Source organism: Balaenoptera acutorostrata, chromosome 12 (assembly GCF_949987535.1).
Source record: "Balaenoptera acutorostrata chromosome 12, mBalAcu1.1, whole genome shotgun sequence".
Taxonomy (NCBI): Eukaryota; Metazoa; Chordata; class Mammalia; order Artiodactyla; family Balaenopteridae; genus Balaenoptera; species Balaenoptera acutorostrata.
Genome location: NC_080075.1, coordinates 74,591,153 through 74,605,770, shown reverse-complemented (window position 1 = coordinate 74,605,770; position 14,618 = coordinate 74,591,153). Strand labels below are relative to the sequence as shown.

General features: G+C 50.6%; 2 protein-coding genes across 4 annotated transcripts in view; one reads left to right on the top strand and one right to left on the bottom strand.

The window, feature by feature from the left end:
* EFR3B (EFR3 homolog B) overlaps positions 1 to 5,681 on the top strand; it is an 88,531-nt gene extending 82,850 nt beyond the window's left edge. For all 3 annotated transcript variants that reach the window (XM_057558699.1, XM_057558698.1, XM_057558697.1), the window contains exons 22-23: positions 1,136 to 1,185; positions 1,630 to 5,681. In XM_057558699.1, the coding sequence (XP_057414682.1) occupies positions 1,136 to 1,185; positions 1,630 to 1,735 (156 nt within the window). In that variant the 3' untranslated portion in view covers positions 1,736 to 5,681. The remainder of the gene's footprint in view (positions 1 to 1,135; positions 1,186 to 1,629) is intronic.
* A 2,082-nt stretch (positions 5,682 to 7,763) lies between these two features.
* On the bottom strand, positions 7,764 to 10,690 carry POMC (proopiomelanocortin). Its single transcript, XM_057558515.1, has 2 exons — positions 10,559 to 10,690; positions 7,764 to 8,462 (listed from the first exon to the last, which is right to left on the bottom strand). Exons 1-2 carry the CDS (start codon positions 10,688 to 10,690, stop codon positions 7,806 to 7,808), a joined length of 789 nt encoding a protein of 262 aa, XP_057414498.1. The 3' UTR covers positions 7,764 to 7,805.
* Positions 10,691 to 14,618: the final 3,928 nt, after the last annotated feature.

The following is a 14,618-nucleotide window of genomic DNA, read 5'->3' as shown; positions in this document are numbered from 1 at the left end:
TTCATATAAGGGAGAAATCCTGACCTCAGGATCTCCTGTACCAAATAGACAGATTATAATAATTATAATCATCAGAGCAAGAATGTAAATAGCACTTGCTGTTCACCCGAGCATCTTACATTTATCAGCTTATCTCCTTCTCATGACAACTCTGCGAGTTTGTTGCCATTAGGATTGTCACGTTATGGAGTGATGGGAGAAGGGGCCATGGCACAGGAAAGATGGCCAGCGTTTGCTACAGGGCCCGCTTCCAACTGGGGGACCCCAGCAGGTAGAATGGAACGGCCTGGCCTTGGAAAAGAAATCTGAATGAGAGGGCGCCAGATGAGTAGAAAGACGAGTAGATGGCTAAGGGAAGAGCACAAACATTTCTTGAAAACGGTATTCCAGGATTTGTTAGTCCCAGTGTCCATCTTCGTAACAATGAAACATAATTGTAAACATCCAAAGTCTACAAATAACTTCTATTTTATTGTACTTTTTCCTCTCAATAAAAACACAGGTAATTTTCTATTATATATATTTCAAACATATATACATAAACTTCTCATATATTATAATAATTATATATAGTAATATATAAAAGTATATAACATATATATAAAAATACATGTAAGTATAATATAGATTTTTCTGGGCCTATATTATGCTAACCTCTTGTCCCATCCTGAGAGGTAGATGCTGCTCATTTCGTGAGCTCAGAGTCGAGCACAGTCTCACTCTCTGTGTACATGGACTTAGGTGGAGCCGGAAGGGACCAGAGAGAACATCTTCCCTAATGCACCAACTTTGCACAACTGCTCCTTGGGAGTTAAGGAAAGAGCTGGAACCAGCTCTGAGCCTCCTGACTCTGCCCAGCAGGCCCTATTGCCCCCCTTGGAGGAGCTAAGGGCTCTTCCAGAACTTTTGCTGAAGTCCTTCCTGGGGTTCCTGGCCTCTGTGCTGTCCCCAGCAGGCCTTTGCTGGGCGGCTCTTTCTGATTTGAACCCACAGCCAGGGTCCACAGATAAGTTCTGGAAACGAGCTCACACCGGTTTCTTTCCTGAGGCCGCAACTGCCCAGCACTTTCAGTGCATGCTGGGCAGGGGCGCTTGGGAGTCAGCCCCCGGCTCACTTTCCCTCTGTTTGTGTCTAGGCATCACTGCTGCAGAGCAAACTCAATCAGATCTTTGAAATCACCATCCGGTAAGTGGCAGCCCTGGGCAGGGGATCCCCACTTCTGTGGCCCAGCGTAGGTACTCCTCCCCCCAAGTCCTCCTCTCGCACCTGTCTTCAGCCCTCCCTGCCCCCAGCCTCTGTCTCCAGGGCTGGAGTCGGCCACCAACTCTCCCCAGGTAAGGAAACAGAGACTGAAGGGAGAAAGAGGCAGCTCAGTGAACCCTGGAAAAGAGCCGGGGGTCCTAGTGTCACAAGCTGGTACTTTCTAGAGCAACAGAGTCGTTGTAGAGCCTGCAGTAAAGCTTGACTTCAAGCTGAAGATTCTAGAACAGCTTGAAACCTGGGAACCACGGAGTGACAAAATCTCTGGTCCCTATTCAAAGAGAAACCTCAGTCAGCTGCTCTGTTGCACGGGGTGGGACCCCAGAACCCCCTCCTCATGCCTTTCTCCTCCATGTGTTTCTGTCCCAGGCCCCCCCCAAGCCCATCAGGAACCATCACCGCAGCCTATGGCCAGCCTCAGAACCACTCCATCCCCGTCTATGAGATGAAGTTTCCCGATCTGTGCGTATACTGAATTCCAAGACACAAGCTTCTCGGAGGGGTGGGGTCTGAGGGAGGGGCTCGCCTTCACGCCCACCCCTACGACATGGAAATCTAACTGGGATCTCCGAGAAAAAGCACCTTGGACAGCTAAGCAAGGCGGAGCCCTGGGCCCCCTTGGCCCCCTCTTGGCCTCCCTGCTTCCTCTTTGTCTTCCCTGAGGGAGATCCGGCCACGTGCCCCTCTGGGGCCAATAAGCATCCTACCTATGCCCTTTGTCTCCTCCTCTGTGTCATCCTGGGGCCAAGAGTCACTGGGGGTCTCCAGAGAGAGGCTGAGGTCCCAGGAAACTCCTGCTTAGTGTAGTAAGTGAAAGGCTTTCACGGGGGTGGGTGCGCAGCTGCCGTACCCCCAGGAGGGAACTAGAGAGAGACACAGTTGGTCAAAGGAAGCCGTAGACTGCAATCAGGAGGAAGCAAGGCCAGCTCCTGTAAAGCAGTGGCCTGTGAGAGCTGGAAGATGGGGCACTGATCTCCTCCAGAGTGTCCCCTCCTCCTTCCCCATTTGACGGTCCAAAGGCCTTCAAGTCTCTGGTGTCTTTTCCACTCCCTGCTCACCCTGCCAGTTGCCTCTTCGTGAATTGTTTCTATTGTTAACTAATACTGAGCTTGTATAACAGAAGCTGGGGTAGAGACACCATGGGGGGCAGCAGGCCGCTGATAGGGGGAGCCCGCGTCCCCAGGCTGGCCGGCTGGGCCAGCGAGCAGAAGCACGGGCCGGCCTGCTGTAGAGGAGCAGCGGGCAGAAGTGGGCAAGTCTGCGTCCCTCTGTAGTACCTCCCCTCCTTTGTCCAGAGGGATGTATTTCTGAGTTGAGTTCTCCCTCTTTGATGCTCTTCTTCCTGCGGCTCCCCGTGTGAGCTGCCTCTGGCGGAACCTCACCTGGGCCTCTTCCTAAGGCAGCTCCCTCTGGCCAAGAATAGCCCTTTCCTTCTCCTTTTCCAGTCTAACTTCCCATAAATTTTCTGAGCTGATATGACTCACAGGAAGGTGAGAATGGTCAAATGATTCCTTCCTGGAGAATTTGCTCTTGAAAAGAGGGAGGGTGAGTAGATTTCTTGAGCCAAAGGAACCCCTTTTGAGGGTACAATTTTCAGCAGCGTGGGGTGGGGTCGGAAGCGGGCTGATTCTGCTAAGGGGAGGGCAGTCTTCTCGGGACACCCTCGGGTCACACCTCTGTGCGTGGCCCTGCACAGATGTACTGTGAGAGCTTGATTATCAGGGCTGATAGGTGTATTTGTGCAAATTAGGAGAATCTTAACAAATGTAACTTTCCTATTGCGTCTGCAATAACCTTGTTGGGTATGGGGGCTGCCTGACCCTCGTTCCTGTAGTTTCCCCCCTTGGTTGCTGCCTCTGTGCTGTGGGCCTGCGGCTTCCAGAGGGTCTACATGACTACAGGGCCGAGGGGGCCCGCTCCTGCCCCTCCACCACAGCCTTTGGCTCTGCTCTGTGGCTTTTGGCTAATGCTCAGCCCAACTTTACAGGCGTGAACCGAGATTTCTCTTTACTTTAATATCTCTTTATTAAGAAACCAAATTTAAAATAACTAGAAACAAACTTGAAGACAAATGACCTTTGGAAGAAGCTTCAGAGAAAATCTAAATCTTGAGCCACAAACATGTCTTTTCCTCACTGGATCTTCCCATCTTTCTTCCCTGCTCAGCTTTGACGTGAAGCCCTGTTTCTCTCTAGTGCTTCTCTGACTGTAGGGTCCACCCCCATGGCATCTGCACCCCGAGCACTGCCCTGGGGCCCTGGTTCTGGGACTTGGGAGTCATTCCCTGGAGCCTCTTTCTAGAACCAGCACTAGAACCAGAGACCTACATGTCCATCAGCTGTCTCTCCCTCATCCCCACCCTGGGAATAGATGGAAGAAACAAGGTGCAGGATTCCCATTCTTCATATACTTCATTGCTGTTTCCTCTGTCTGAAGCAGCTTTTTCTTTGTGTCACTGCTACATAGCAACGATGTGCTTCCTTTGGAGACCTGGCCACATCTTGAGTGCCCTCCTTCTCGGTTTCAATTTAAACTTACACTCAGTAGAATATTAACTTGCCTGCTGACATGGAGTAGAATATGGATTCTGGCCAAAGATGCCTCAGAATCAGAAAGTTTATGATGAACATTAACTGGAACAATTACATGGTAAATTAAGCAGCCTCCTTCACCCCACCCCTGCCCTCCCGAGCCCTGGGAGAGAAGCCAAGCAGTTTGGTGGGTACCCCAGCCTTCAGCCTAGCATTACTCTTCCTGCCTTCCAAGCCCGCTGGCGTCTGGCGGCACCGTGTCAAGCGACCAGCCCTTTTTGCTACCCTCCTCTGTTGTGAATTTCAGTCAGCAAGGCCACCCAAAGCAGTCGCTCCCCAAAACTGCTGAAGACTCTTCCTCGTGGGCAAGGGGTAGGGTCAGTTAGCACTCTGCTGACAGAACCCAGTAGCATGGATGTATTTGGAATTTCAGTGAACTTGGTTGAGCCACATAAATGCATAAGAAGCAGATGAGAGGAGAGCCCCAGTGTGACCCTGGAGGCTCCTTCCGGTTTTCCTTGCAAAGGGGTCCCCCATGGCCTGTGCCTGTTCCCATTTTCCTCTTTTTGAAAAGTAGAAATAAGTGATTTCTTAACTCCTAAATATCTCCTCCCCAGAGAAGTAGCCTGAGTGGGTCAGAAGAAGAAGGAGAAAAGTCCTCAGACATTCTCCTCTGTCTAGCCCTCCGCCTCAAGCGTAAGAATAGATGGATGAGCAGTGAAAAGGTGGGGCTGGGACCATCTGAAGTGCTTGGAGTGCAGGGATCCCAGATGCACTGCCCTTTGCCCTGGGTGTTCTCAGTCCCAGAGGATACGTTTCGGCTGGCCTAAGAATCAGAAGAATCATTTGTTTAGACTCCTCAAAGGCCAGACCTCCTGGCTTCACTAGGGGCGCTTGGGTCATGACACCTTCCAGTTGCTATTCCATTGTCCCTGGGACTTCTCACCTGGGTACAGAGAGTATCACTGAGAAGTGAGGCTATTTCTCCCAGTTCCTCTTCATGACCATGACATGGCAGCTGGCCAGCTGGGGCCTGTGGGAAAAGACTAGACCTGAGCTGTTAGGCTGAATATTAAGTTTGATGGTAGACAGGGAAGTGGGCACCTCTGAGCAGGCCACGCCCACTTCTCCAGACCCACAGACCCTGGCAGGCAGTTGTGCTGAAACAAGACAGCTTCCTTATGTCTGGGGAGAAGGCTTAGGGCAGTGTGTTACCTCTTCGTCTCACTAACCCTAGAAATCTTCTAGTTAAAATACCCTGTATCCCAAATCCGGCCTAGGACTGAAGCCTGCAGAAGGATGGTCTTGGTGGGGCCTGCCAGCTGGGGAAGTGGGGAGGGGACACAGGCCTGTGGGAGGGGGCTCTGCGGCCTGTTTTCCGTGCTCTCCTTTAGCACCAACGAGGTTGACCAGGTCTCTTCTCCTTCAGGGGCCCTTGGGACCCCAGCCCATCACTTTCCCCTTTCGAGCTCTTCCTCCATGGCTGTTGATTCTGGCCTGTGGAGCGCAGAGCTGTAAATCCACAAATGCTGCAGCATTACACATACATTGTAACATGTCTGTGTCCACTTAGACGTTCATGACCTGGCTGAGTGTGTGTGTGCCCGTGCGCCTGCATGTGTGTATAGTGTAGTTCGTAGTTGACAGTGTATGTATATAATAGCTGACGTATTTATATGTGAGTGCAGAATTAGTGCCTGTGGCGGTTTTCTGTATTTTGAACTCATTGAATCAAATTAGTTTAAGGAAGGGGAAGGAGGATGTGGGGGGCGGGGCTGGAATGTAGGAGGAAGGACTCTTAGCAAGATTATTCTTTAGGACTATTAGTCGTGATTTCCCAATGAGCCTTCATGATGCCCTTTTCAAATAAATGTTAATGTTGTCACCACACAGTTGTCTATTTGATTTCTTTAAAGTAAATGGTTTTTTGAGATGCAAACAGGATCTGAAAATGCCACCAGTATTAACCGCTGACATTTAGCCACCCCCGCCTATCATTCTTTACTTGCCTCAAAAGGAAGGAGGGTAAGGGAAAGGATGCTACCAGGATGTAAACACGAGGCCCAGGATTCCCAGCGTAGAAGCATCCTCAGATGGGAAGGCCTGGGCCATTTCTTCATTACAGTGACTAGAATCTAGCCCCATTTCATATAACCCTCACTGAGGGAGACTTTATCTTAAAAGTCTGGCTTTCTGATTCCATCAGGACTTCCCAGGGGCATTCCAGTTTTCTTTACTTGTGAACTTCTAAGATCATCAAAATATGGGAGTAAATATGGAAGTACCATACAGAGATGTCCCCAGCCGGCTTTGACCTGCACCATCCCCTGCTATGTCTGATGCAACTGACGTGGAGATGTGCATCTCTGTGTATCAGTGTCTGTGAGTCTCTTGTGAACTGTAAATGTGTGTGACTGCAAACCAGGGGCCCCAACACTGTGAAAACATCATGGGGACATACAAAAGAAGCACAACCCCTAGCCTCTGCCCTCGTGGAGCTTAGAGTTTCCCTGAGAGAAAAGCACAAGACATATGTGCAGCAAGAAACTTGCCATCTGAGCTGGTCTGCATGCCCCCCCCCCCCGGTGCAAAGGGGCTGACTGCAGAAACCCTGAAAATGTGCAGGCTCAGCTGCAAGAGATCCCAACTTTCCCAGTGGAAGTGGACTTCAGCCTGGGCTCGTGTTGAAAAAACGGTAACATTCAAAATGGAGGGGGAAGGTGGGGAATTCCAGGCAGAGGATGGAGGAGGATGGGAGAAGAGTGAGAAGACCAGGGAAGTGGGGTTTGGTAAGGAGAGTGAAACTGATGGACAAGGGCCCTTGTGCGTGCCATGCCCAGTAGTTTGGAATTGATGGAAGAGTGGGGGTGGGGCGATTGTTTTGTGTGCTGAGCTAGGGAATATGGAGAAAGCAAGATTTTGTATACATTAATATGAAGAACGTGTACGATGGATTGGGGAAGAAGACAACTGGAGACAAGGACACCAGTTGGTTAGGAAGCTGTTAGGATAGTCAAGGCCTGAGCCGCGAGCGCTGAGAATGAAGAGAAGGCTGCAGCTGGACAACAAGAGGAGAGAGCTTGGGCATGACAAGGGGGAAAAGATAGTCACACCTCAAGGCTTGAGCCCTAGCGACTGGAAGAAGCATCTGTGCATTTTGTGTTGTATTTATACAGATGTGTCTCCATGGGTGTGTGTCCATGTGGGTGAGACCCCGTGTTTGAGAATATCTGAGAGTAGTCTGATAAGGCAGTCAAATCTGAACTGATACCAACCCTCAGCTCTCCCATTTAGCCTCTCAGTGATAAGATGATCCCACCCATTTTCTCATTAACCCTCACAATAGCCCTCACAGTAGTAAGGAAGAAAGGGGTAGATGAAAGAACTAAATCTTGGAGAAGTTCAGAAACTTGCCCAAGGTCCCAGATGGCTAGATTGACGGAGGCATTACCACAGCTTGCCACCTGAGCCCAGAGAGTCCTCCCAGTTTTGGTTGGGCTTCATCAGCTTCCCGCTGGCTCATGGAGTTGGATGGGAAGCAGGGTCACTTGGAAGAATCCTGCCTCTTCACACATCAGCCAGCTGAGCAGTCCTTCCCCATCCAATGGAGAGTGGGAAATGTAGCCATACTGAGCCATCACCCAAACTATTTGACCCCTTGAAGACCCATTTGTCACGGGTGGGGAGGGAAGTACATTTTCTTTTCATTCCCACTGTATCCTATGAAACATACTACCACTTGGTCACATGGAAACCCCTATCGTTCCTTCAATATGTGCTGCTCTTTATTTGATGGATATGCATTTTTATTTTATTCGTCCAGTCAATATTCAAAGAGTCGCATGTGAAACTTGAAAGGTTTTATTTCCTAACTACAGACAGCTTTAAAAGGCGGAATACCTGGCGCCATCACCGCCTGGGCGAGTCCTCACCCAGGCCGCGAGGCGGCAGGAGGGCAGGAGCCGGGGCTTTGGGGTCGACTTCCCAGGGAGAGAAGCCCTGCCCACTGCGCCCTCACTGGCCCTTCTTGTGGGCGTTCTTGATGATGGCGTTTTTGAACAGCGTGATCAGGGGCGTCTGGCTCTTCTCGGAGGTCATGAAGCCGCCGTAGCGCTTGTCCTTGGGCGGGCTGCCCCAGCGGAAGTGCTCCATCTCATACGGCCCCTCGTCCTTCTTCTCGGCCGCCTCGGCCTCCGCCACCAGGCCATACTCCAGCTCGGCCCGGGCGGCCGCGGCCTCGGCCAGGGCCTCGGGGCCACGCGCCGGCTCGGGCCGCTCGCCGGCCAGCTCCCTTTTGAACTCAAGGGGGAAGGCCTCGGCCGACTCGTCCTCGGCGCCGTTGGGGTACACCTTCACGGGGCGCCGCTTCTTGCCCACCGGCTTGCCCCAGCGGAAGTGCTCCATGGAGTAGGAGCGCTTGTCCTCGCGCGGCCCCAGCTCCGGGCCATCGCCGCGGGGCCCCGGGCCTTCGCCCCCCGCCCCCTCCTCCTCCTCGCGCTTCTGAGCCGCGCCGCCGCCGCTGCTGCTGCCGTTCCGGCGGCCAAATTGATCCCAGCGGAAGTGGCTCATGACGTACTTCCGGGGGTTCTCAGTCAGCGGCTGCTCGTCGCCATTGCCGGGGAACACGGGTGTCTCGGCCGAGAGGTCGGGCTTGCAGGCCCGGATGCACGCCTGCTGGAGAGCGGCGAGCGCGTCAGGCCCCCGCGCCCCGCGGCCCCCATCCCCCGCCGCGGCGCCCTCACCACCCACAAGCTGCCCGTGCGCCTCTGCTCCCTCCGCACGTGCGCGCCGCACGAGCGGCGCCAGTGCGCTGTGGGTTCCTTGCCGAGGACGTCTGCCCACCCCCGCCTCTGGGCACCCACGGACATCTGAGACTCAGCTCGGGCAGCGCCTCGTTTGTCTCCTGGACCCCTGGTACCCCTGCCTGGCAGCTACGACAAAATCCCTGTCCCACTCGGTGGTTTACTTGTCCCGAAGCTTTGTGGGCAGGGTCAACGTCTTAAACCTTATAAGCCAGATATATAGGAATTCATCAGTAAATGGGAGGTGGGTGGTAGTTGTTGGCACTTAATGAATTCTGAATAAATAAACACGGTTCGGTTCGGTCTGGGAAGGGCATCGGGTTGAAATTTGGGAGAGAATCTCCCAACGGGGGAAAAGAAGTTCAGGCTTCTAGGGCCTGTATTTTCCATAATACCTCAACCTTACCCCAGTGGTCTGCAAACCTACCTCATACCCTCCCCCAGCCATCTCCCTCCAAACTTTCCCACACCCATCTGGCACTTTCTTTCAAGTCTTCTGAGCTGATCCTGTACTTTCCTCAATCAGTGAGCTTTGGGAGGAGGTGTCTCACTTCCCTGTCACCTGACTGGAGGGAAGGGTAGAAAGTCAGGATTATTTCCATTGCAGGGGTCATGGAGCCTGTATCTCCTCTCCCTGTAGCTAGACGACTGTGGCACACATTTGCTTAGGAAAATGACCTTGGGGCTGCAGCCTTGAGTTTTCAGTTACTGGGGACAACAAAGGAGGGAACAGAATGATCCCACCCACTCTGTTGAGTTGGGGATTTCATACTCCAGGGATTTAGAATTATAACACTGCAGAATATTAACAGTGGAAAACAAAAATTATCTCATACTCCTCTCCCCTGGACACATAATGACACCCAATTTCTCAGAGAGGAGAAGGGAACTTGGCAAGGTTCCACAGCCCATTGGTGACAGAGCTGGGACTGGAACCCATGGGCTCTGACCACGGCCAGTGCTCCTTCCCTGGTGAGCTCTCAACGGAAGAGGCTGTGCAATGGGTGTCTCCGATCAAGAGTCTCTTGGGTCTCTCTGAACTAGAGCTCACAGGATTCCCTAGGCTCTTTATTTCTATTTTATATTCCACATGCAACCTGCTCTGTTTTTGAGAAAGCCTCTCTCCTCACCTAAACTCAGCTTCTCTACTGACAAAATACACAGAATATAGTGATATGCATTGCACCCTCACCAGGCAGGTACAGGCAGAAGGATGGAACTCAGTCACAGACACCAGCAGTGTGGCTTTTGCCTTGACTTGGTATTGTTTCTCATGTATGCCTCCCAATACAAATACACACACACACACACACACACACACACACACACACACACTGTGGTGACCTAGAGGGAGTTCCAGCCTGGCAAAAAGGGCCTTTATATGCTTCTGGAAAGGCTGCTGAAGGTCAGTCCTCCATGAGAAGCATGAGACATTTGGCACCAGTTAGAGGGAAATGGCACTGGGTTGTTCCTTCTCCCTCTAGAGATGGTTTATAGTACTACCTTCCTGGCTTTGTAACTGGTAGTAGATAGAAAGGGAAGAAAAATGGAATGGAAATGGCAAGTGACGTGAGGTTATTTAAAAAGGAATAATTTGGGGGCTAAAAGATTGAAAGTATAGGATCAGTTGAGGGAGCACTTATTGTTATCATCATTGTTAGTATTGTTTGCTTTAATGGCACTGTCTCTAAATAGCTTAAATGGAGTGGGTCTCTAAACAAGAAGACAGGACAGGAAGTAAAGATAATCAAGCAGAACTTGGGGACCAGACCCATCTCCCTGAAGCTGCTTCCTCCCTTCCTTGGCCCAATTCTGACTTCACTCTAGAGGTCTATTCCTGCCCTTGGATGACTTACCCATATCTCTGGGAATGAATTTCCCCTTCCCCATACCCCTTTCTTTGTGCTGTCCCAGCCCCAGTCCCATCTGATACCCAAACCAAGATGGCGGCCACAGCCCACATACCAGCAGGTTACTTTCCGTGGTGAGGTCCTGACACTGGCTGCCCTCCAGGCACCAACCATGCACTTCCATGGAGGCCTGAAGCAGCAAGGCCAGCAGCAGGACGCCCGAACAAGTGCTGCACAATCTCGGCATCTTCCAGGCAGGCTGAGGCTCTGCAGAGGCAAACAAGATTAATGGGACCCCTGCAAGGAGCAGAACAATGTTGGCCACTCATCAGAAAGGACCGTGAGCCAACATTAACAATACACTCATTTGTGGAGCTCAAGGCTTTTTGAGGACAAGCTCAAGGAGCAGGTTGGTGTGCAGGGTGGTCCTGTGAGTTGGAATAGAGAGGAGGGCAGTGGGACCTGGGTAAACTATGTACAATTTCTCCTTTATCTCTTATTAAAAATCAGACCCCAAAGGATGTTAGAGCTGGAAGATATTTTAGGGGTCATTGTCTGACCCCTTATTTGAGAGATGAGGAAACTAAGGCCCAGAGAGAGACAATGACTTAGATGTTCATGACAAGGTAAGGCTAAGTTCTCCTGATCCAGCACAGAGCTTTTCTATTTTACCATCTTCAGGAAACTATAGTTCTAACACTCCAGATCCAAGGAGTAACTTGGGAAAGGCAAAGCACTCTGAAACTCCTGCTTGAGATGGTCTACTCCTCTCCACCAGGATTCTATCATTCCTCAGAAACCCTGTTTCCTATGAATAGTAGGTTTAAATAAAGGCAAATAAAACCTCTGTCCAGTTGAGCCAAAACCTCAACCAACCCAATTTGATGTCCTGTACACAAATCACTCAGGGGATCACTATTTCCCAGACCCCTGTAACTCTGGAGAGATTTATGTTTAAATCAGACCCCCATTCTTTTAAAACTGGCTCATCTCCTGAACACATTACACGTCAGACCTCCTCTTGTTCTATGAGTCTCTCAAATGTAGTCTGAAATAGCTGGACTTGAAGATGCTGTAGGTGTGGAAGGGAAGGAGATGGTCACACAGGGCAGAAGGGAATTACCTCCCATTGTGAACACCTACCAAAGACTCTTTCTCAGAGAAGTCAGGAAGTACCTCTGGTCAGATGCTGAGTTCAAGGGGTCAGGATGCAGTAAAGGGAAGAATCAAGGCTGCCTTTTGCCCCATGTATCCGACTCTTTCCCGAGCTTTCTAGCTTTCACACTGCCCTGTCCCCTGTCATGAAGGTCAGCCCTCTGAAATGACCCTGAGTTCTGTCATCATCTCACCAACAACTCCACAATCATTTTAGATTTCAGAAGATCTTTTCAACCAGCTGTTAGGAAGAAACCTAATTAGATAAGAAAAGTAATTCACATTAAGGTGTGGATGACTAATTGTCTCTCCTAATTTAAAAATATCTGCCTAAAGAAATCTCCTGTTTGTGGAGGCATGGGCCAAATCTTTTTTATAGGGAAGGCTCTGGAAGTGAAAGTTCCCCCTGGCTCTCATTGTCTACTTCAGGAAGCCACTTCCTTCTCTCTGTCCCACCCCACTCCTTCCCCCAAAAGCTGAGCCAAAAGGGCTCCCTTCTAAATGGTTGCCAAGCACAGCCTGAGTGTTTTCAGAGCAGCCATTAGGTGGTGCTGGCAGCCAATGACCTAGCCTATCAGCCTCTCAGGGCAACTGGGAGAACATTGGTCAACCTTGGTGTCCAGTTGTGACTGGGGACAGGCTGCTCCTGTTGTAGACTTGTGGTGCTCCAGTTCAAGTACAAAGCCTGAATTTGGTGGACAAGGCAATTTATGTTAAAGCTCTGAGACCACACAACGCATTTCGGTCAGAAAAAAATGCCCAGGTTTACAAGAGAAGCAGAAAAATGGCAGTTTTATATCACTATGGGCAACTGTAAAATAACATATTGGTAAAGAAGGAAGTAAAATCATACAGGTCTGACAGTCCCCTCAACTATATTTCAGTTCTTCTCAAAGTTGGCCATTCTGGAATGATTTCATTTTCTAAAAACTTACCTCCTGATTTCACACCTTCCTGAAAAGCCTCAGAGAGCATTTCCTCTCCTGCTCCATTGGCTATGTTGTACAACATGGTGACATTCTCACTCCCCACCCTCTCAGAGCTGCAATCTCCTGCTAAAAAGTTAGATAGCTCCCTGAAAGCAACTTGTCTTCTTTCTGCTTCTGTATATTTTCTATTTTTCAACAAAAAATGAATATTACATTATGTTATTTTTTAAAGCAATAAAGTAATAGGGAGATGTCAAATGTGCTTTTTGTAAGTAGGGAGTGTCCAATAATTGAAAGCTTGGAAAAATAAGTAGAAATTTGGAATTTGCTAATCTTGACATTAACTTTATAATAGAACTACACTTATTAGAAATTCATTTGTGTAGGTGAATTCTCTATGAGCTAAACAAAACATTTTTTTGCTTTTTTTAAATTTTATTTTATTTTTAAAGTATTCTTTTCCATTATGGTTTATCACAGGATACTGAACATCGTTCCCTGTGGTATACAGTAGGACCTTGTTGTTTAGCCATCCTGTATATAATAGTTTACATCTGCTAACCCCAAACTCCCAGTCCCTCCCTCCTGCACCACCCAAAACATTTTGTTTGTTACTATAAAATTGCACACTGGCCATGCCCTCTGTAAAGTTTAGAGAAACAGAGGCGCAGAGCTTTGTCCTTGCACCATGATACACACGTATCAAGTCCTAAAACAGAATGTCAAGGAACATTAAGTCATTACGTAAGACATAGTCTGTACATATCTCAACAATGGACAGAACAAATGCACACTTTTACTTTCCTTGGCTCCTTCCAGCCGTTCTGTGGGAACCACCACCTCCCCATTTATACAGGAAGAATTTGGGGAATCCAAATGCCCTGCAGACTCTCTCTCCCTCACTGGGAACCCACCTTGCCTGAGCCTCCATCTTGCCTGAGCTGCCATCGGCTCCTACGGCCGCTTCTGCCCTGCAATCTAGGGTCTGCGGGATAGAAGGTCCATTCTGAGGTCCTATTGAGGGAAGAGACGGGGTGGTTCAGGACCGTGGACAGTTCCCACCCGGGCCACCTCTTTTTAACACCAGCTGCTTTTCGTAGAGGAGGCCATGTATCAATCAGAGCGCGGCCCCGTCGGGTGCGCTGAGGCGGACAAGGAAAACGAGGATTCAGAAATTTGAATCCAAAAAAGTCTGGAATGCAGGGAGTTTATTGTGACTTTTAGCCTCGTCTCTTCTGCCCTCATTTCCAACATCAATTTACTCTATAGTATATGGTATCTTTTAAGAAGTGACACCTACCCAGAAAATCAGAAGAAAACCCGAAAGACTGGGTCTCCCGAGATCTCCCCAGAACGCGGTAGGAGTCTCAGGGGCCCTAGCAGCCCCCCTCCCCGGGGGAGACGTGGCTGACAGCTCGTGGAAGGCGCCACTTTCAGCCGTCGCAGCCGCTCTCCCACCGTCCGGAGGCTGGGCTTCGCCGCCCCGCTGCCGGCGGATTCCCACGCTGCACCCAGTACAGAAAGTTTTCGAAGAACTCAGGACCGCGGCAAGCCAAAGATACCTCTGAGATCGGAGCTGGGCGAGAGCATCCCGAGGCCCCAGGGGCAAGGGGTCCGGGGATAAGAGCGAGGTTCCGCGCCGTTGCGCCCTTACCTGTCGCGGGGAGGCTGCTCTCGGGCGGCTCCCGCTGCGCCGGGGCGAGGATGCTGGGCGGCCTCTCGGTCACTTTTCTTCCCCTCTTTCTCTTCCTTCGCGCCGCCTTGTCCTGCTCGCTCTCCGCGGTCCTTATATACTTGCGGGGCTCGCCTGGGTGGGCGCTGGACGTGAGTGAACTTCCCGGCAGCGGCAGCGTAACAGGCAACTCCCCCGTCCATAGGAAGGGGGGCCGTGGGGCGCAGGAGGGGGTTTCCAGGTAGGGGCTGAGCGCGAGAGCAGACGTGCCCGGAAAGGGGGCTGGATCCCTGCCCCCGGAGGCTGGAATTAACACTGTCCTGCCGAAGGGCACACCTGGCAGCGGTCAGGAAAGAACTTAATTAAGGATGGTTTTGGGTCTCCAGTTAGGACGAGCGGGAGGCTTAGCACCCCGGTGT